This window comes from Balaenoptera ricei, chromosome 21 (assembly GCF_028023285.1).
Source record: "Balaenoptera ricei isolate mBalRic1 chromosome 21, mBalRic1.hap2, whole genome shotgun sequence".
NCBI classification, from domain to species: domain Eukaryota; kingdom Metazoa; phylum Chordata; class Mammalia; order Artiodactyla; family Balaenopteridae; genus Balaenoptera; species Balaenoptera ricei.
This window is the reverse complement of record NC_082659.1, coordinates 25,012,237-25,035,234: the sequence shown is the minus strand read 5'-3', so window position 1 is coordinate 25,035,234 and position 22,998 is coordinate 25,012,237. Positions and strand designations below refer to the sequence as shown.

The 22,998-nt window shown below is 43.6% G+C and overlaps 1 protein-coding gene and 1 long non-coding RNA gene across 2 annotated transcripts in view; one reads left to right on the top strand and one right to left on the bottom strand.

The window, feature by feature from the left end:
- Positions 1 to 12,754, bottom strand: part of NRG1 (neuregulin 1) — a 1,029,871-nt gene extending 1,017,117 nt beyond the window's left edge. Inside the window, exon 1 of the mRNA XM_059909709.1 lies at positions 12,037 to 12,754. Within this exon, the coding sequence (XP_059765692.1) occupies positions 12,037 to 12,754 (718 nt within the window). The remainder of the gene's footprint in view (positions 1 to 12,036) is intronic.
- Positions 12,755 to 15,118: 2,364 nt separating this feature from the next.
- LOC132356420 (uncharacterized) lies at positions 15,119 to 22,748 on the top strand. Its single transcript, XR_009499852.1, has 3 exons — positions 15,119 to 15,241; positions 17,657 to 17,773; positions 22,678 to 22,748. It is a non-coding gene; the product is annotated as an uncharacterized LOC132356420 (long non-coding RNA).
- Positions 22,749 to 22,998: the final 250 nt, after the last annotated feature.

Here is a 22,998-nt window from a genome sequence, read left to right as displayed (position 1 = left end):
GGGAAGAGTCGGGGGGAAGGATAGTTAGGGAGTTGGGGACTGACATGTACACGCTGCTATAAAGGAAAAAAATAAAATAAAATGGATAACCAACAAAGACCTACTGTATAGCGCAGGGAACTCTGCTCAGTATTACGTAACAACCTGAATGGGAAAAGAATTTGAAAAAGAATAGATACATGTATATGTATAACTGAATCACTTTGCTGGCCACCCAAAACACAACATTGTTAATCAACTATACTCCAATATAAAATAAAATGTTAAAAGATTTAATGCAAAACCAACCTGCAAAATGCGAAGTTGAGCACAAGAAAGAGCACGTAGTTCATATGGTATTTATCTACTGTAAAGATGGATGGCTGTTATGTCTGCTCTGCATGTAACTATTCGGCTCACCCACTGCAATGAGGCAGCAAAAGGCAAATCTGTCTCCTTTCCAAAGGACAGCTGAGCCATTAAGAATAAAATGACCATTGCAAATTGGAACCCTGCCTATTTCAACCAATTTGGTCGGAAGTGAGGTTCAGCTATGCCTCAGGTGTCAGCCCCAGTCTCTTTCAGAGGAAAGGAAAGACTAGAATATCTTCTGTCTGTCTACTCACTGGCAGAAATAAACTACTGAATTTGCACTGTAATATATCTGGGGTACCACTTGTTACAGCAGTTAGCCTACCCTAACTAGTACACCTATTATGAGAAAGGCAATGTTCAAAAGGGACAAATTCCCTTAAGTAAGATTCAGTCTTTGTCAGTATTTCTATTAAAAACAGCATGTATTCCTTTTCCTTATAAAAAGGAATATACAATCACTATAGAAATTTTAGAAATACACATGGGATTCCTAACATCAATAATTCTAATGCCTCACTGATAACATTTTGTTATATAGCTTTCCAGGCTTTTATTTCTCTTTAGATTGACAGATGGATATAAATAGATAAATAATAGTAAAAGCAATTATACACAGTCTGCATTATAATATTTTTTCACTTGACAATATACTATGAACGTATCTATAAGTCATTATACTTTCTTCTACAACAAGATTCTTAAAGGCAACACAATCCATTATATAGCCATACAGTTTTATGTAACCATCCTCCCACTGAAGGACATAGTCTGCAACAACGGGTAGCAAAGGTACAGAAAGTAGATAGAGAAGCAGACCATTATGGGGAAGAATGAACAGCAGGTGTAAATGTAAAGATCCCTCCAGCCACTTGGCACGTGGGGAGCCATGTCATCAGTGTAGCACGGGGTTCCAGGTAGGAGAAGAAATTGGATAAAAACACTTGGATAAAAGGTGAATGCCTTCTAAGCCATTCTAAGGAGTTCAGATTTTATCCTGATGGCAGCTGAAGAGGTTTAAGCAAGGGTATAGTACCATCTTTTCTGCTTCAGAAAGATCATTAGCAATAGTTCAGAGAATGAATTTAAGATGAGGAGAATCCCTGAGCAAAGATAAGAGGCTATCACAGTAAAGCTGAGAACTGCTACAGAAACAGTGGAGTTGGGGTAGAAGGGAGGGGTCTGAGATGTGTTAAGGAGGTAGAATCGATAAGATCTGGTCACCAAATGGCTATGGGGCAGAAGGAGAGGTTTCCGGTTGGGCTAACTAGGAAGACACTGATGCTACCATATGGTGAGGGCTTAACTAAGCTCTTATGAGCACTTACTACTCCATGTGGCATAGAATAAGCTGTCACTCCAGGAAGCCGCTGGTAGTAACAGCAGTGACTGTAATAGGAGTAGTGATAGCAGTTTCATCATTAGTATCCAGGTGTCCATATGGACTGGCACAGGACGTGATGAGATCCTGTTTAATATGTTTACCATGAAGTGTCTGTAGGACATGTGGGTGGGTTATCTGGTAAGTGCTTGAATATACTGATCTGGAGCCAGAAAACAGGGTCTGGGCTAGAGATATGGACCTAGGAGCCAAGGTTTATAAGCACCATTAGATCTGCTGGAATAGCTGAACTCACCAGAGGCAAAGGAAGGAGCAAAACAAAACTAGACACAATACAGTTGAGTCGTGCCCGGCCCCTGTGGCACGGCCAACGTCTCTTCATGCAGTGATTTACAAAGATCAAATTATTTCTCATTTGACAACTTGTTTCTGTATTGATCCTTCTACTCACAAAAGGACTAAAATATATCATCTTCTTGCCCCATCCATAAATATCAGAAGCTGAGAAAGAAGGTCTCTTAACCCAATTCGGCATAAAGGTGGGAACTCTCTCCCCACCATCAACAGAACTGGTGCTATCCGGCTGGAAACCAAGATTTCCCTACTCTCTGTGCTGGTCTCATCCATTCCCACAACAGCACTAATTATTAAAACCCAAAACAGCGTCAGATTTACACTGGTAAAATAAATAAATAAAAATTCATAGTAAAGCACTTTGAATCTTCTTTGTCATTTCATAAAACAAATGACTGAACTTCTTGCTTTAAAAGTTTACAGTTGTAAATTAATATATTAATCATACTTTATAGCTTCAAAGACAGTATCTGCTTCTTGAAAAGACAATGCTCGTGAACACAAATAACTATTTTTGACAGTGTAATAAAATGACCCAAAAGGCAAGGGAGGTGAAAAGCTTTGGAGGAAAGGGGAGATACTTTTTCACTCTCCTTAAGCTGTCACTCCTCTTTCGGAGTGCCCAAAAGTTTCACAGTTGTTTTTCCATGACTGCTCTCCACAGAACAAGACTAAAATGAGAAGAGAGGAAGAGAAAAGCTCCACGGGCAGCAGCAGAAGGGGTTTGCATGTTGGGTCACTTCTGAGATGACGACCAGATGCAGTTTGAATGGACCATGGAAAGCTCTTTACTTCCACCTTCTCATGCTGTATATTAGGGAATGGAGGCCCAAAGAGGTAAAGTTACTCACCCCAAACCACCCAGGTACTAAACTACAAAGCTAGAAGTGGAAAGGAGTTCTCCTGACTCTAAGGCTGGGGCACTTTTCACTTGTGAATAAGCTGAGGACACCCCAAGTGTCTGGCTGCAAGGATACTGTGGTCTCCCAGGTGAGGCAAGACATTCACAGCTAGAAAAACTGTGAAACACATCAGTTTTTAAAACACAAAGATAACATAAGGGAAATTTGAAATGCACCACGTATAAAGTATGGAGTAAAACATACTTTATATGGTGCTCTGTATTCAAAGGCTAGAGCGAGTATTTCTGGCAGGATCGTTATTAGGACTGTCATGGAAGCAGTAGGATATAGCTGTCCCTTGAAGGAGACATAGAATTTCCGTGGATAGAAATGAGGTAAGAAGCAGACCCAGGCAGAGGAAGTGGCATATGGAAAAACGAGAGGATGAGGAAAGTACATGGCCTGTTCATGAAGCAGACTGGATAAAATTGTTCACATAGTACAAGTGACAAAGATTAGGCTTGGTTTGGATTAACGAGGACCCTGAATGTCAGGGTCTAGAGGTAACTATGATGCATCCATTGGAAGTTGGAGCAGAAAAAGAGGTCTAATAAAAGTAGTATTTTAGAATGATTCCTCCTCCAGTGCAGGGTCTAACGAAAGTCAGTTTGGAGCAATGGACAGAATAGAGGCAGGGAAATTATAAAAAAGGAAACTTAATGAATAAATCAAATCAATTAAAAGATGCTGATACTAATCCAAGTATGATAAGGTGTCTCTCTGGACCATGTTCATAGCAATATGAATAGGAGTACAACATTCTTATGGTGACTAAAGGCTAAGTTTAATCTTTAAACCTTTTATTGGTTTTTATTAAGCTATGATCTATTGTAATTTTGTTATCTGGTGGCTTCAGATTCAGGAACCTAAATGCTGGGTAAATTAAGAGTTGAATAGATGAACACCTCTGTTTCTGAGAACTTTTGTTTATTAATGACAGTGTAATTAGGAGCACTAACTTAGAATAGAAACCAACAATACAAAAACTGCTCACCACCACTTCACACCCAGCAGGATGCCTATCATCAAACCAATAGAAAATAATACACATTGGCGGGAATGTGAAGAAATTGGAACCCTTGTGCATTGCTGGTGCGAATGTAAAATGGTACAGCTACTGTGGAAAACACCATGGCGGTTCTTGCAAAAATTAAACATAAAATTACCATATGATCCAGCAATTCCACTTCTGGATACGTATCCAGAAGAACTGAAAGCAGGGTCTCGAACAGATATTTGTACACCCACGTTCACAGAAGCATTATTGACAATAGCCAAAAGGTAGAAACAACCCAAGTGTCCACTGACAGATAAACAGATACATGCAATGGAATATTATTCAGCCTTCAAATGGAATGAAATTCTGACATGTGCTACAACATAGATGAGTCTTAAAGACATTATGCCAAGGGAAATAAGCCAGTAACAAAAAGGCAAATACTGTGTGGTTCCACTAAAATGAGGTAAAATATAGTCAAATTATGGAGACAAATTAGACTGGTAGTTGCCAGGGGCTGGAGAAAAGGGAATAGGGAATTATTAATTGGTTTGGAGTTTCAGTTTGGGAAGATGAAAAACTTTTGGAGATCGACGGTGGTGATGGTGGCCTGTGAATGTGAATGCTTAATGCCACTGAACTGCAACTTAGAGATAATTTAAATGGTGAATTTTATGTTATTACAACTTGGGGGAAAAAGCACACTCACCAGAGTAAGACTGTGGTCCAAAAATGCTTGACTTTTTAATAAAATTCCCACTGCAATGAAAGAAGTTGCCACGGTTTCTGAGGAAAAGATGTGAGCCATCTCAGTGGATGGGAATGAGGACCTTGGAGGAAAGAGTATCTCAGAGGTGTCCAGACTTGCAAAGAAATCGAGAGCCGGGGAAATTTCAAAGCTGTGGTCCTTGTGCGCTGACGGCACGACAACGAACTCTGAGCAGAACATCTCCGTGCAGGCGGCCACCAAAGAGCCTTCACTGTCAGAACCACCGCCCGAGGGCAAAGGCTAATGGCAAATTTTACCTGAAACCACGACAGCTGCCCTTCTCCTCCTCGGTACACAGAAGCTCCGCTCCAGGTCTGCACTGAGCTGCAGCCAGGATGCTCCCCGCGGTAGAAGAAAATGCCGCCACTGCATCTGCTGCTTCACGGATGACACGTCGCCCGTGGGTCTCCAGGGCCAGCCAAGAAAGTGGAGGGAAAGGATCTCACTGTTCACCAGAGCCCAAATGGACAGGCGCCGTCCCACCTAACATTCTAACCGAGAGCTGACAGGATGTTCACGACAAAGGAAAGAAAGAGTGAAAAGTCAGTCACCCAAACTCTTCTCTTATTACTTCTGAGGGATACAAGCAGTCTTTTCCATCTTCAGTTACAAGAACTGAACTTACAGGGCTGACGTGGTGAAACACCTATGGGGGAGATCAGGGAGAACATAGAATTTCTGAGAGCTGAGATCTAGTACCCAAAATAAAATCGGTTGGGATGATTTGGTAATGGGTCTGCTCAAAACAGTGGCAGGGATTCATTGACAATCGAAAACCCCTTCTGTGCTTGGAAGTGTTTACAACACAGGGAATTCTGTTCCCCAGCTGGGGCTATAGAGTACACAGAATACAGAATATTAAAATCCAGGAATAAGTTATGAAAAAACAAATTTTAGGAAATTAAATAACCTTTCTCAGAAGCCCAAAGGTTGATCCAGAGGAGGAAATGGTGTCCTGTTCTAAATGCTACTTCCTACAAAGAGGCTAGCTCACCAAATCAGAGACCTGAAGAGAAAGAATCAGAGGTTTTGCTCGTTTTCTCCAAAATTCAGCCTAGAACAGTGATTGCCACCATCCAACAACACCCTCCAACAAGCATCCGGGATGCTTCACTCATTTATTCATTTGATTATTCAACACGTATTTAACCCACACAGGTCAGGCAATATGTGTCTATCAAAGAGGAAAAAAAAGATACAAACTCAATGAGTGATAGTTATAACCCGGTGGTCTTAGTAAGCCCCTCAATTTTTTAGCTTCCTTTGCCTTAACAGCAATTCCCAGGCTAGAGACAAACATTTGGGACGACAGTATTACTGCTGTGACTTTCCAAACGCAGCAAAGCAGAGAGGGCTTCACCTCTCTGATCATGACCCCTCCATGCCCCGGGCTCATGGGTGTGCCCACTACCAAGACCCTAGGGCCCACATCAGGCATGTCCCCTTGTGCTGGGCTCTGTTCAGCTCACACTTGCTGGCACAGTAGAGCGAAAGAAGTAATTCCCTCCTCTAGGTTCTGGGCCTGACCTCCTAAACCCGGCCCCCAGCTCCAGAAGCAGGCAGCACTAGGAGCTGTGCTCTTCTAGTTCCCAGCACACTGACTGGGGCAGATCTCCAAAGCCAGAGCCCTGGGCTTCGTAGCAGGGAAGCCCCTGAAATAGAGATGCAATGCAGGTTAGCATCTGTGTCTTCATGGGAGGGACAAAGAGCCTATGAGGAACTGAAAGACACCTATTGTAAATTCACATCTTCTTTATTTTTGCACCGGGCAGCTTGCAGCATCTCAGTGCCGTGAGCAGGGATTGAACCCAGGCCATGGCAGTGAAAGTCTGGAATCCTAACCACTAGGCCACCAGGGAACTCCCAACATTCACATCTTGTGATCTAGGACTTCCATATTCTGACACACTCAGACCCACACAGCCGAATTCCAAGGTGTCAAGAGAAGACTTGTCAGTGTGGCCATGAGCAGGCATCAGTACATAACTTTGCTCTCTTGAAGACTCAGATCCACTCATGGGCCCCATCATTTACCTAAAGCTTTACCCTGCAGTGTCCTCACAAAGGAAACAGAGATGAAGGGAAGACACAGCTGAAGCCTGAGTTAGGAACTGATAGCTCTGTCTCCCCTGTACCATCCAAGCTGTGAGTAAACTAAGTTTCTTTTTCTTTTTGTTTTTTTAGTTATTATAAAAAAAAAAAAAAACACAAACAGGATATAAATATGGCTAGGTCCTAATGGGGAGAACCAAAGTTAGGATACAGTTTCTCAGGAAACTATTTTCCAAAGGGAAAAATATCCTGGTTCTCTGGAAGACTAAAAAAATAATGTCAATTACCACTTAGGCATCTCTTTCTAGGATGGCTGGGTGGCAAGTCTATGTTGGGGGGGACTATTTCCTAACTATCAGATCTATGCCAAGCAGAGATTCGTCAACCCATTTAAAGTTTTCAACTTCACCAAAATTTCTTTTTTTTAAATCTTCTTCGACCTGTATGGATCATTTGCAGATGGAGAGTCAGGAGACAAGCCTTCAGAAACAGGCTTACCTCAAGCCCATCACAGCCCTAAACAATATGAAAACACAGTAATATGAAATACAGCCTCTCAACTAGCACTTAACTCAATAAGACTCAGGTCTGAATTCTGTACATTTGCAAATAATTCAACTTTAGATTTTAAAATGTGACAGGCTGTATCACTAATCAGCTGCTCAAGTATTAGAAAGGGACTGATATTTGGGAGAGTCATACATTAGGTCATACATTCTTTCATAATGTCACTTTCATTTTAACTTAAATTTCATGATAACATAACAGCACAGACTAAAATGTGCATGCACAAATTGAGAGCATTCATACATGAATGGAAATCTGTCTACAGTAGCCATTTCTGTTATTTAAAAGTAAGGACATTAAAAATTCGTTCTTTTTTATGAAAACTTTGATGAAAACATGTTGTTACACTATTGTTTTTGGTAACAAATTGCATGAGTCCATAAGAGCCCTAATTTTTTTTTATCTTTTGTTTTCTTTACAAATTTTATTATATACTTTCAATGACTAATAATTCATGAATCCCTACCACTGTTTCTCATTATATACTTTGTTTTCATTATCATTCATTTATATAAGGCTAATCAAGATACCCATTCAATCAGAACTATCTATAGACATAATTTTTCCACATCATTTGAGCATATCAAAAACAACCAAACAAAAAACCTAAGTATTGCTAAGTACTGAGGGCAGATGAGAGTTTCAAGATCTTTGGACATCTGGCCAGTTCATCACTTGTCACTGAAATTTAAAAATAGGTTTTAAAAGATGTTACATTTATAATTAAGAGAAAAATAACAGGAAGAAAATGGGCATCGAAGCAAAGGAGATTTCCTGAACAATGAATAGATTGCATTTGACAAGGGCAATAACCCGCCCAATCACGTCTTTTGCTCTCATTTGCTATAAATATACAGGCCAGCGGAAGCACGGCCCATTGTTTTGACCCTCAGGGCTGTTTAAGCTTCCTGGTCTTACCTAATATATTAAGACATATGGTAAAACTTTCCCTAGATCCAGAGGATTTATAGATCTCCCACAACTGATGAGAACGATCCCCTAGTGCTTGTAATATATTCTGATTCAGATATTTAAATTCACCTTTTAAAATATTTTTATTCCAAAGAGTTGTTTTCCCAAATGACCCATCTTGGTTTCATTTTTTAACATAAATATATATAAATACATACACGGTTTCTCTACTCAAGAGAAAGAAGTGTTCTATATACAGTATAGAATTGACAGTAAGATTTATACAGTTTAAAGAGAACCATCACAAGCACTTGGGAAATTACATTTACACATGTATTTATGAAAGACAAGCAGTCAAGCTGTATCTGTTCCTATTGCTATGCCCTTAATATAGCTTTTATTAAGAACAATTCTCTTCAATAGTTGGCTGGAAAATCCCTGCAGCATTTCTGTCATTTTCATAACACCATAAGGTCAGCACACTTTATTAAATACTTATTGAGAACATGAGAAAAAGAAAGACATTGATCATAAATATTTGATAAACATGTTTGCATTATTATACATTCCAATATGATATACTGAATATTTAGATTGGCTTGTAAGAACACAAGTGATGTACAAATCTTGCATGGCCCAATTAGAGATGTTATTCAACATCAGTATTTTTACTCCTTTTTGGGAATCAGTTACAGCCTAGTATAACCGCAATGCTTTGAAAACTAGAAATGTAGTACATCAAACAATGATTTGTTTGAATAATGGCAATTTAATTGAACAAAACAATTGAAATTATTTTGCGTTCCAATAAATATAAAACCTAGAAATGTCTTAGCCTGTGTAGTGAGCAAGAGAGAAAGCAAAGACTGGGAAGAATTTAACTGTGAAGGAAGTGCAACTCACACAAACCTCAAACATAAGGCAAACAAGCTATGAGATTCTGTGTTGTCATCTAAAATACACTACACAGTTTTTGTTTCCAAAAGTCCATTGTTCGGAGAAGAGCTTCTTTTTATACAGACTCGACTGAGGAGTTTCTCTTAGATGGGGAGAGGGGGCGGGGAGGAGAGAAAAAATAATTCAGGGAAGACTTCCATTAGCTCAACCCTAGGGCTAATCTGTTGCACGTGTAGTTTCTACACTAGTAAGCAACCTGTAGGAAACTACACTGCAGCTGAGCAAAGGAGAGCTGTAAACTGTTCCCCTGGGTATGATATCACAAAATGACTAGCCTAGATCCCCTCTCCAGCCTAGCATCAGGGCTCAGGCAGGAACACAACCATTGCGCCCCCAGGGCAGCTTCGTGTGGTTAGATGAGAACCCTCTGCTCCATCACTCTCCCCAAAATCTCCTGACCAGAAGCACACAGAAGCAGCTCGACCACGACAAATCAGTCCCTATTCTCTCTGTACATTTCCCCCCCCCCCATTTGTGTTCCTTTGCCTGGTAGGCTCTGAATGGCATTGTTAAACCAGACCACACAACTGGAAGAATTCACAAGTTTTCACACACATACACACTTTTACACCCCATGTTCCAAGTATGGATTTACTGAGTTTCCATTATATAAAATAGCTTACACTATTTACTTATATCCTACAATGTCACAATAACTATTACGTTCATAAAAATCCAAGAGAAACTTTGAGCACGATTTCAGTTAGTCTTTAGCTAAATCTATTAGTTAAAGTTTCACGCGGTATCGTACTTTAAAGTACATAACCCTAAAATCACCAAACATACACAATAATTACACAAACCTGAAGCAGTAACTTCATGATTCCTTAATCAACTACATTACACGCAGGAGATTTCCAGTTCATTAAAAAAAAAAAAACCCTGCTTTGTTTAGCATGCCACAACTTACAACTATGTATTTCCTTTGACTGGCAAACAAAAGGGCAAAACTACCATTAGTGAAGCTTTTTCGGCTTAGAAGCACGAAAATAGTATTTCTCCAGACAACATGAATTTTCCATTATCCAAGCGTCCTCTGGACCCTTATAAGAAGTTCACCCCTGAAAACTGACATCTCTTTCTAGTTAGAAGGCGTAACTAACGCCATGGCTTATCTAGCAACACCCCACCCCCATCCTAGGCATCACTGCCAACTACGATCCCCTTTATATTAACTTCCACCACGTGCAGTAGATGATCCACAACTCACATGGTTTGCGGTAAAAGCAAAATCCTTCCTGAACTGCATGCAATAAAACACGTGAAAATGGGATGACAGCGTGGCTTAAAATGTTTTGTTTCAGATTCTCTAACAGAATAACATATGATGCAGTACAATGGTGAGGAGCTTTTGTGTTTCCTAATAAGACAGCTCCCAGCAGAGAGTTTCCCATGTTTTATAGTGACATCTATCAGCCAGACCCGGGGAATCCCAACGTCACTCAGCTTTCTTCAGCACCACTGTTTGAGAACAGCTTCCGGCCACAGAGTGGTGCAATCTTAACAGGTCTCTGGCGCACAAAGTGCATTGGGAAAATAAGGCAATGGAGGATAAGCAATGCTCTTCCCTGACATCAAAACCAAATCGTTAGGCATTAATTAACCGCAGGCTACAAGCATCAGAAATGCCAATCAGAAATTTAAATAACTGGCCATCACCTGATACGAATTGAAAAGAGCTGACACACTTTGCATCACAGGCAGACTGAGCATGGCATGGTGCTGAGTTTTGTAAAAATTCAATTAACCCAGCCATCTATCAGACGGATACATCAAGACCAGGGGAAAATCTATTATGCTTGTTAGAATTTGTGATGTGTAATCATGTTAATTTTTGGTTTGAGAAGAAACTCCTCTATGTTTTAGTGATTACATGATCATCAGGAAATTACACAAATATTTAGAACCTAGAAATTACTTTATGAATGGCATAAACGTAATGCTACTTCAGAAATGTAATCAGATTATCATCTGATTTCTCAGACCTGATAATACTAAGGAGACCTGGGAAGAACCCTTTGCAGTGGTAAAATCGGGAAAGGTCTTTGAAACTCGATTGTTAAACTTATCTTCCGAAATTCTCCTTAAGGGCCTACATGTGAAGCTCTATAATGACGCTCATCTGTTCTGACGCACTGACGTGCCAAAGCATACTCCAAACGAAAAGACTGAGAAAACAAAAATTCTTGACATGATGTCACCAAAAAGAAAACACCCAACTTTATACCTCTCACATACACATTTTCACAAGGTGCAGACTGCACCTGTCTGTTCGGACGTGACTTCGCCAAAAACTCTGCCACATCGCAAGGGGAATCGCAGTGCTCCGTCCTGCTCTTGTTGGACTCTCCACAGACACAAACCCCTGACCAAGTCCACACTCCGGACTCGAAGTGATGGGAAGACTTTACAGTCCTGTCCGACTCACCTTTCCTCCTTCAGAGGAAAAAGCCCCTCACGGCTGCCCTTAACAGCAACTCCTAACGAAAGAGTTCAAGAAGGCACGCGCAAGAAAGCAGCCGGCCCATTTCCATTCTACTTGGCGAACGAAACCCCAAGGAATTAAAAAGTTTGAGGCGGCCCCAACCGAGGACCAAACTTGGGCTTTCACCAATGGCAATGCCTCGAAACAGGGACACTGGAGAAGGCGCTGCCCGTGGAATCCAATCCGCGAACCCTCCTCCTCTGAGGATCGCCCAGAGTCTTCCAAGCCCCAAACTCCACCGCTCAGACCGCGTCCGCCCGGAAGCCGTCGAAGCCCGGCGCCCGCCGCGCCCCGGGAGTGCGCCCTCCCCGCCCCGCCCAAGCGCGCCCCGCGAGGCGAGGAACTTACCGCACCGCTTGCACAGCACCCGGCTGACTTCCTTCTTGAGGTTCCGGCCCGTCTCCAGAGGGGGGAAGGATGCTCGGAAGGCGGCCGGCGCGCGGCCGCTGCTGTTGGCATCGGGCTCCATGAAGAAGATGTACCTGCTGTCCTCCTTGAGCCGCCCGCAGGAGGGGAACGCGGGGTGGCCCCAGGCGCCCAGGCGCACGGTGAGCAGCGAGTCCTTCTTCAAGCCCCCGGCTTTCACTGCCCACACCTGGTGCACCTTCACAAGATAGGGCGCCTCGTCTCCGGGCTCGGCGGCGCTGGGCGCGGGGCCCACGGGCCAGGGGGACACGGTCCCGTTGGCGGCGGGCAGCGCTCCCGGGCCCGCGGCTGACGGCTGGCGCTCGCCTCCCCACGCCCCTGCCTCGCCCGCCGCCGCCGCCGCCGCCGCCGCCGCCTTCCTGTCGAGTGCCCCCTGCCGCCGCCGCGGCGCGTGCACCTTTCCCTCGATCACCACCGCGGCGCGCTGAGCCAGCTCCTGCACCGAGCCCACGCTGGGCGGGGACGCGTAGCACACCGAGGCCCCCGCGGGAGCCGCCTCGTCGCCGGCGGCCGCCCCCGGCGCCAGGGCCGCGGTCCACAGCAGCAGCAGCAGCAGCGGCGGCGAGCGGGCGGCGGGGCCGGGGCGCGGGGCCCGGGGGCCGGTCCTCCCGGAGCGGCGCGGGGCGCGTCGCCATCTCATGGTGCGAGGTGCGTGCGGGCTCCTGGCTGTCGGTTCGGACTCTGCCTCGCTCTCTCGCGCTGCCTCCCTTTTCCTCTCCCCTCCTCCCCCGCACCCCTCCCCCTTACCCTCCTCCTAATTTATTTATTGGCGGGAGCTGTGGGAGAGTTGTTTACGGGAGGAGGAGGAGGAAGGGAGAGAAGAGGTGGGTGGAACCACAGAAAGGCCAAGCAGTAGAAGGGCAAAAAAAAAAAAAATGTTTTTTTAAGCAAAATAGAAAAAAAAAAAAAAAAAGCCTCCGCCGCCGCGTTTGCTGAGAGTGACAGGTCCTCCCCGCGCCGCCGCCGCGCCCGAGCCCGGCTGTCGGGGCTGCCGTCACCGGAGGAGGACGTGGAGGTGGAGGAGCGGCTCGGCGGGGAACAGTCCTTTGTGTGAAGCGATGCTGCGGCGGCTGCCGAGGCTGCGAGCGGGCGGCGGGGCGAGCGCGCGAGGGAGAGAGCCCTGGAGGCGGAGTTGCGTGCCTGGAAATCGCTGGGCGGCCGCGGCGGCAGCGCCCCGCGCCTCGCCGGCCTGTTTACCTGCGGGGCGCGCTCGGCCCGCGCCTCCCTTCCCCGTGCTGATGCCCGAGCCCGGCCCGCGAGTCGGTCCTCCCCGGTCTTCCCCGGCCTGCGCGCCGCCTCCCTCTCCGTCGCCCCGACTGCTGCGCTGGGAGGCCGGGCGGCGACCAGGCTGCAGTCCGAGGGGGCTGCGGAGATTTCCCGGGGGCTGAGAGGTGACGCTTCGGTGACCGGGGACCTGTTAGCCGGCGCAGGAAGGAAGGCGGCACGCGGGAGAGGCGGGGCCTCGTGGCAGAAAAGTTTTGGGTGAACTGGTTACCGGAGAGCCCAGAGGGAGCAACACGTTCGCAGGAGACAGGCTGCAATTAGAACAACTTTCTGTCTCGCTCGCTCCCCTGCTAACGTGCGCACACAGGGAGCTCTTCAGGTTTGCTGCCTCTTCCACGGCTCCCCTCGTGGGACGCTTCAGGCTTGCTTACCCTTGCCTTTTCTGCTGTGAAAATTCCCCGTTCGCCGTGATTTTCTGACCTGTGGGGTACTGCTGATCTGAGCACTGCTTGAATAAAATAGTGGCTCACTAAGGCCATTTGGTATAAAGTTTCTGGCACTTCGTCAACTAGTCCGTTTTTTAAAAAAAATAACTGAATGAAACGAAGGACGCCTCCGTGCCTGCTGGTACAAAGGATCCCAGGCATGAGGGGCTGTAGGTTAAATATTGTTCCATCTGAATATCACACCCGCCCCACCCTAACTCATCCCATCCCCCTCCGAACCCTCCACCCGCTGTCCCGCCAAATTTAAGAAGCTACTTTTGAAACACGAATCCGTCATCACTCAGGGATGTTCTGTCCCAGCAAGTACCACTCAACAGAAAGAACACATTTTTAGCATTTAAAGGAAACTATTTCTCTTGTGCTTTTTATGGTGACAAATATATTCAATGACCTAATAAAATTGAGTCGAAGCTGTTTGTTATTCAATGGCCTACTAGATCCACGTTGTGAGAATTTAAGATTTTAAAAGCACTCTAGCTACATAATATCCTTTACTCTGGAATTCTGTGAAGTTGTCTCTAGCAGTTTCTTGGAAGTCAGTCACATAAACTTTAGACTTCTCTATATAAAAAGTAAAAGATTGTAAGCCACAAAGATCTTTTCTTTTTTCCCCCTTGGCATAATATAGTTGGCTAGAAAACAATGCCTTACTCTCTCAAAGTACATCTTGGACAGATGGGGCCCTGAAGCTCACTGTGTGTTTCAACATGTGGGCATTCCTATTTGTTAGGGCCTGATGGTGTGCTTCAAGAATTGTAATAGTGCAGGTCTGACTTCCAGTATATGTTCTCTTAAACGCTCATGCTCCTCCTGATTTACTGGAAGAAAGTGGTCAGACATCCAATCCTACTGGTGTCTTCACTTTTCTTTGACCTGACCTCACACATTTCTGACTCTCGACCTGTTTGGAGTTGCAACTCCAGCCTAGAACGCTTTCTCCCTTCCTCTCCACCTTTCAGACCTTGTATCAGCTATCTACTGCTGTATGACAAACCAGTCCAAAATTTGTTGGCCTAAAACAATATTGACTCACATAGCCCAGGATTCTGTGGATCGGTGATTTTGACCGGGCTCACTGATGGTGCTGCTGGGCGCTGACTAGTCTCAGACGGCCTCAGCTGAGACAGATCATCTCCTAATGGATGTGGTCTCTTTCCTTTCAACAGGCTTAACCTGGGCTTGTTCATGGCGGCTGGACGGGTTCCAAGAGAGTGGCCGGAAACATGCAAGGTGTCTTGAGGTCTAGGCGCAGAACTGGCACCTCACCACTGCCTCTGTTACAAGGCGAACTCCAATTACAGGAGTGCTCTCATTGTGAGGAGCTGAAAACTTGCATTGCCACGGGGCAGCGATCCAGGAAGAAGAACTGAGGCCATTTCTACAATCCACTACAGATAGTAAGCATCCTCTGAGGTCCACCTGCCCCTGTAGCCTTCTTTCTTAAATACTAGACACTCAGAGTGACCCCAGCATTTGCAGCCCCCCTGCATTTGCAATCTGTGTTGTGCCTCCTCATTTTTGATCATGTTATTTTATTGAGCCCAAGTGTTTCCGTTTGACTCCCATCTCTTCAACTAGTAAGCTTGTTAAAAAGCCGAGACGGTGTTTCCAGCATTCCCGTTTTAACCCAACTGGGGGGGATATAGTAAACACTCAATAAATGTCAGCTGATTAATCAGGACTGATGTGGTAACGTGCTTCCCACACGTTACCCCAGTACTGCCCACCCTGTCACAGAGATGGAAGTCCAGGAAGTGACAATAACATTTAAAGCACTGGCTTACAGGCTCAGATACCCCTCTTAGTACTTCACCAAGCATTTTATCTATGATTAAACATAAGCTGCTTCATATGTTTTTTTAATGCCCTTTTTCTGTATTATGCCTTTACCTCACTCCCACATTCTCTTCTACTACCCTCTCAGCTGAGTAGCGTTAAGGGGTAACTCTTGTGAATATTTTCTGTGCATAGGTGAGAACCATTTGCACGTATATTTCCTTTCTGTTTTTGTATTGGAGTCTTCCTGTTCAGGCGCTCCCAAACGTTAAAAGGATGTTGCCCTTTTGAATGAAAGGGGGAGGGCATTTCTAATATGATTAACATATGCTTGAAAAATGTATGAACAATTGTTCAGTGTGATTACATGCTCTTCAGAAAAGGGACAATTGGTCTACATCGTTTTAAAAAGACAAAAAGAAAAGGGCTCATTCTTGGAAACATCCTAAAACCAGGGTACTTAAACCCTGCATCAGACTCACTTGTGCATCAAAATGCACCGATTGCCAGTCCCATCCCAAAGTTTCTGTTGCAGAAGGTCTGGGGGCAGGGCCTAAGAATATGCATTCCTAATAAGTTCCCAGGTGCTACTGATGCCACTGCTGGTGGAGAGACCACACTTTGAGAACCACTGCCAAAAACTTTAGATTTATTAACTCCAGGATACATGGCATAATGATACTATAAACATGTGTAAACATATTTAAGCATTGTATTCAAATATTCAGTGTCCCCTCCATCACAAATTTTCCCCATCCCAGTTTTGAAAAGGAAATATGGATTGCCTCCTTGCTTATTAGAGACTGGCCCTATTTACTTATGCTGACTAGTTAAGATGACCACCTATTGACAGTAAAGGTGAGTGTTTCCTTGAGGACTTAGTCTCATTGGTCATTTGGAACCAAAAGAAAAATGAGCCATCAGAGCGGTTGTCATCATGTTACCTGGGAATATTTTATGTGCTCAAGTGGGGAAAGAACAGACAGACAAAATTATGCAGGTAGATGTGAAATAGTATTTTTACTAGTTTAGAATATCTGAAGAGGAAGTCCAAAGTGCAGTGGCAACCTGAAGAGGTTTTCCCACCCCCAGCACTTTATACCTGATTAGATGCTTCTAAATGGTGACTCTTGAAGGGGCAACAGGAAGTCCACAGAGGCAGTGATACCTACTTTATCATCACTGACCAACAGCACGTAGAATGCACACCTTCAGCCATAAATCATGAAACAGCTGTTCTCCTGGTCGTGGTGTCCCGAATTTGCAGACTCCCAAAGAATCCTCGCTTGCTTAGCCGCCTGTCTTGGAGCAGACATAGGGTCCAGAAAGAAAAACGTAGGACTCTGACTGTTTAAAAGTGCTTTTCTGTAACAGGCTGTAAGATACTAATTTCAGACCTGGTCATAAAATTCAAACGGTGATTCTCTGGTGTGCACCTATCTTATATCACTATTTGTTTAGACTGTGATTCAGTTGAGTCAGTGAGTCAGCTGTGATTGCTGGTCTGGGCTGGCGATCCTATCTCTCCCATCATCTGTCCCATCTGTTTGTATGAGTTAATGTTTTCTGATGGGTTATTGGTGGTGGTGCTGGTAGTGTGTGTGTGTGCGCACGCGCGCACGAGAGAGAGAGAGAGAGAGAGAGGGAGAGAGAGAGAGAGTGTGTGTTTTCTGAAGGAGAAAGGAGGAACCTGGGGAAGAAACAGAGGAAAGAGGAGGATGGAAAACAGAGGGCACTATGGGATGTGTTCCCCAGGCCCCAGCTCAGAACAAAGGCTCATGCTTACAGGGACAGAACCACAAGTAAAAGCTGAAGTGGCCATTTTGATGAAGAATGTTATAACACTTAAAGGCACCACGCCACGCATGTTGCTTTAAAGCTCAGGTGAAAAAGTAAAAAGTCTATGTGAAGGGGAAGACCACTTTCCATTTCTGGGAGGAAGGACCACTGCAGATGTGTCCTGAAGGAACTAAGGAGGAACGAGACAGCAGTGGGGATGTCACTGCACTTGTAACGGAGCTGTGTTCTCCTGGCAGCGCCTCTTAAGAAAGAAGACAGAAGAAGAATAGCAGCCCGAGTTCATGTGTGGCAGCCCCGTGGTGGAAATTCCCAGCCATTACATAGCACACTGGAGGGGGAACGTGGAGAGCAAGGTAGGGGCCTGTTATCACCATGTCAGCTAATGAACTAGAAATAAAGGTATCAGTGTTAATATGACTTCCCTGGTACCCTCCTTGGGGACGATGAGATGATGAATATTAATGTTATTATTAACATTATTATTGACTATATTATATAACACAATACTATGATATAAAGAAAGAATCATTATCATTTTGCAGATTATTGAAGGCAGTTGTTGAGATCAAATACTATTTTTATTTTATCACTTTTCATTGAGCAAAAGTTTGTTTCTTATGCTTTATTAGTACATAAACCATCCAATAGAAATAATGCTACTTAAGATAATGAATATATTATACATAAGTTATTCATTTCCCCTCAAAAATTGATTTGAAAATTTCACTGTGATATCATTACTGATATTTAGGAGTAATGCATATGAATTTTAGTTATCTCTAGGAACACTTTATGGGACTTATTGTTGCTATTTACAAATAGGCCAAACGTGAAGAAAGAAGAGGCTCTACTGGTAGGTTTTGCATCAGCTTTTACTATATCTACTCATGAAAGAGTGGTATAAATAAATATTTTATTATCCACCCCCTAACCTGGGGTGCCATGTTAGAACATTAGTTCTAACTTTCTCCATTAGTTGATGCTTTGACTCAGAGAGAAACACATCAAATGTTAGACCAGGAAAGAATCCTAGGTATCTAGTTTGAAGTTCTTAATTTTATAAATGATAAAGCGGTTCAGAAAAGCTGACTGCCTTTCCCAGGGTCATAAAGCTCTTTATTTTTAGTATGAGGTTTAGAACTCAGGCTCCAGCTCTCCCAATTCTGTGCCGTGCCCACAAGCCACAATAGTTTAACTAAAAACCCTGCCATAAGCCTCCCTAAAAAGCTGGCAGCCTTTCAAAAACCATTTCTGGAAGTGATAGGATACATAATCGTAGCACTTCAGAAACGCCAGGTTCTCAGCACCTACAGTGCTCAGTTCTCCATCACAAAGGTCTCCTCTTACAGAGGAAAGAGGTCTCAGCCCCTAAGCCAGCACTGAGCGATCTTCCTGCTGCTTCTCCTGACAACACCATTCCCAAAAAACAACAAGCAACAGCTTGCTATTTGTGGTCCCTCTTTCTTGAGTGTTTTCATTTTTCCATAGTTAAGCTCTTCTCTGGCATAAGACATAGGCCCCAGTTGGGACATGAAAAAGTTAAAGACTTTTCCATCATCTTTTCCTGGAATACATCTGTGTTCAGAAAAAATCCAGAACTGGCCCCCATAGGAGGAGGGCAAAGAAAGACTGAAGAAACAGGCAGATCACTCCAGATTGGTGGGTGTCAGATTTAATAAACAAAGGAACTTATACACGAGGCTTGTCTTGGGCGCCGCAAAATAAGCCTAACTCTGCACCCGCCCGCCAGAATCTTAAGAGCTTATATAGAGGCTTTAGCAGCGTTCAGTCACGTGTACAGTCCAGGTAGGCTCACGTGACTCTCCCAAGGCTGTGACCCTGAACTGGGTCCAAGTGCAGAACTAGCAGGTGAAATGTGTGCATTTCAGGGACTAGAGCACGGAGCCTCCTACTGACCGGGTCCAGTTCACAGGACGCCCTGTGGTCACATCCTCTTGAGGACCTCCTCCAGCAATCAGAAGAGGTTTGTTTCAGGGTTCAAAAACAACTCCACAATGACCCACCAACAAAATTCACTGCAAATATAGATAGATAGCAATATCTCCTAAGTCATAGAGTCTAAATGGAATTATGAAGCCTGCTCCAAAAATAAGAAATTCATTAAGCTATAAAGAAACTCATTAAGCTATATATTTTATTACAAAGGATATGTTCTCTGAGCAATAAGACCAAAGAAGATATTATAATGGGTATTACAAACAGCTAAATCTTTGGAATGAGACTAATGAGTCTTTCCATGACAAGTCCTAAAGATCTATCTACAGTTTATGGGGGGATCTCCAGTGGCACTGGAACATGATTTTGAAGCCTTTTCCAATGTTTACAGGACATGTTCATCTTTCACCCTGTAATCTTATTTTTAAACTTAGTCATATTCTCATGAAACTCTATATTAGAGGAAATATCTAATATTGTGAGCAAGAATATGGCATTAGATGTAAACTCTAATGGATTTTAGAGTTCAAATTCCAGCTTCAACCCTACTAGCTATATACCCATAGGCAAGTGAATTAACCTCTTTGTGCCTCAAGTTTCATTACCGATAAATATAGCTAACACAGTAACTCCCTTTTAGGATGAAATACAGTTGATTAGATTAGCATGCATAAAGCATTTAGAAGAGTGCCCAGCACAGAGTCAGTGGCATATCAATTACTATGATTTTATTCTTATTCTTGATCACAGTGACAACTGCCTTAGAATTACTTTTGTGTGTGTGCAGGACAAAGGCAACTAATAAATGTTTGAATGAATGAAGCAACAGATGAAGATAATATTAAGGGCTTGTTTTAAAAACCTGATTTTAATATTCATAATAAGTCATTCCCAATAGACTGAGCCCCAAACATTGATTCTTTGGGGAAAGAATCCACCGACTTCTGAACCTCATACTCTGGACCTAACATCCCCAAAAAGCCTCCTTAACAGTCAGCAAAAAAACCTTACTGCATAATCTATCCCCATGTAATCAGTTGAACAGTGTCAACTTGGTGGGAAATGGCTTTACTTTTTTCTCCAGTCACTGCTTTTAAATACGCTCAGTTGGATCTCCATCTCTTGGTCCTTGTTTCAGACAGATCCTGTAACTTCCAGATTTTTACAAGTATGAAAAGAATGCAACCCCATTGCGTTAATGGTAACTGCCGTGCAGGGATTAAAGGGGTCTGGTCCAGTCTAAATCTAGTGCAATCTCACCTCCAATCCCAAGCCGCTCTCCAAATACCCCAAATCGGGCAGCCATGCGGGGAAGGAGACTGGCCTGTTCCCTCCCGTTTCCTCCCCATCCTCCCCCTTCTACTTCTGGCTTTTCCAGGGTCTGGGTTGAGGAAGATCAAGTTAAAGGAAAGGCGTATTTTTTGTTTGCTTAAATTACTCTGCATTTTAGTTCTTCCTTGGTTAATACTGGCTGGCCATCAGTGACCTCTTTTGGGCAGACATCCAAATAACTAGCACTTTTGTGAGGTTCACGGGAAGCTTCTTTAGGAGTTTTGCAGGTACTCAACACTGCACAGTTCCCAGACAAAGGTGATCCAGGTTTTGGCTTACCTCTTGAAATTCTCCCCATCCCTAATGGTATATCTCCTCCCATCCCAATCTAAGACTACAGTGTTCTCTTGCCACAGCAAGGTACCTTTGGGAGAGGTACTTTTAAGATAGCTCTGGGACTTCCCTGGTGGCCCAGTGGGTAAGACTCCGCGCTCCCAATGCAGGGAGCCCGCGTTCAATCCCTGGTTGGGGAAATAGATCCCGCGTGCATGCCGCAACTAAGAAGCCCGCATGCCACAACTAAAAAAAAAAAACAAAAATCCCATGTGCTGCAGTTAAGACCTGGCGCAGCCAAAATAAATTACATAAATAAATAAATATTTTTTTAAAAGATAGTTTCTACCTTCCACAGCACTCTCAAGCCATAGGAAACTCAAACATCCTTTCCATGCCAAACGATGACAAGGTGGGCTACTACCCACTCATTTTGCTCTGTCATTATATGTGCTCCATCTGCTGTCCTACCTTCAAAATTCCCCAGGTAAGAAGTAGGCCCCAGTCTCCATACATCAAGGAGCACCTTGATCTCTCTCTCCCAGGGAAGGCATAAGGGCTTCCATGTTTCAACAAGTCTCTAGCGGAGGAGAGAGCTGCCAATTTCCTCATATTCTAGGGACCTGCAATATCACCTTGTAGCTTCCCTGCACCCTCTCAGTTGGTTTGAAAGAGGTGTTACCTTCTTTTACCTGAAGTGAGTGGGAAAATGCCACAGTCCTCCCCAGTTAAGCCAACCGCTCTCTACCTTTGTGTATTCCTTGCTTCCCTCCATGGGAATGAGGTAAGGAGTAAAAGGGTGATGATCCCAGGACAAGTCCGGTCACAGATTAGTAAGTTCACAGAGTATCTCCTGGCTTATATTACCTTTGTGCCAGGCATGGAATTGGGGCAACATCCCAAAATCAGCAAGGAAAGTATCTGGAATGTTCTATAAAGGAAAAGTAAAAGGGAAGGAGGGCAATTCTTTTCCGAGGTCATTAATACAATATGAAAGATGGGCCAAAAACTCATAGGGTAAATAGGAATGAAAATGTCTGTGAACCCTACTTTTATCTACAGCAGAAGTCAGCCTACCAAGAACAAACATTTGGGAAAATACTAAAGCAGTACGTTATTTTATCTTGGTATTAAAAATGCAGATGCAGTGAATAATTGATTAAAATTGTGTTTGATAGACTGAGCATCCTTTACTATATTATGAGCATTCAGTTATGTGCACTGTTAGTTCTAGAATTTTAGAAAAGGGTCAACTCTTTAAATAGTTACTTTTCTCTTCATTAAGTTAAATTAATATACAATTCTTGGATTTCATCCTTTGCCCTCAAGGCAAAAGTTCTTCATTATTAAAGCATTTTAATTTAGAGTTTATATATTCACCACTTAAACTTTGCTGTTCTCTACTTAATTGTGAAATTTCAAAACATTCATTGATAAGAGTTTTTGTTAGGTTGACCAGATATCAGAATGATTTATAAGCAGCTTCTGATTTATACAAGCTTAGCATGTGATATATATATGGGGGAGAGACAGAAAGAGAGAGAGAGAGGTGCTCGGGGTGGGGAGAGAATTGTGAAGCCAAATGCCATATGACCAAAGAACTCTTCTTCCTTCTGGAAATTCTATTCTCCCATCTCTTCAACCTCTTACTGCCTAGAAACGCTCTTAACTATATCTTTATTCTGTTTTCACCTAGGAACTATATCAATGAGATTCAGAACGGGTTCAAGATACCATCGTTTTTCTGTCAAGAGGCGTTAAGAGAGGTAAATTTCCACTGCTGTAATTTATTCTTCTGCAGTAGCGACACTCTCCTGCCCTTAAAGAGTATCTCTATCCCTGATCCCACCCACTCATCACTCCTTTTTAATTTCTGTTACAAAAATGTGGTCGTACGTATTCCTGCAGCTCAATATGAATCATATTTGAATTTTTCCATGGAAACATTGGTTTAGTTCAGTGCTGTTGGGACACCCAGAGACTAATGAGTCATTGGAGGGTTGGCCTGTGGACCCCA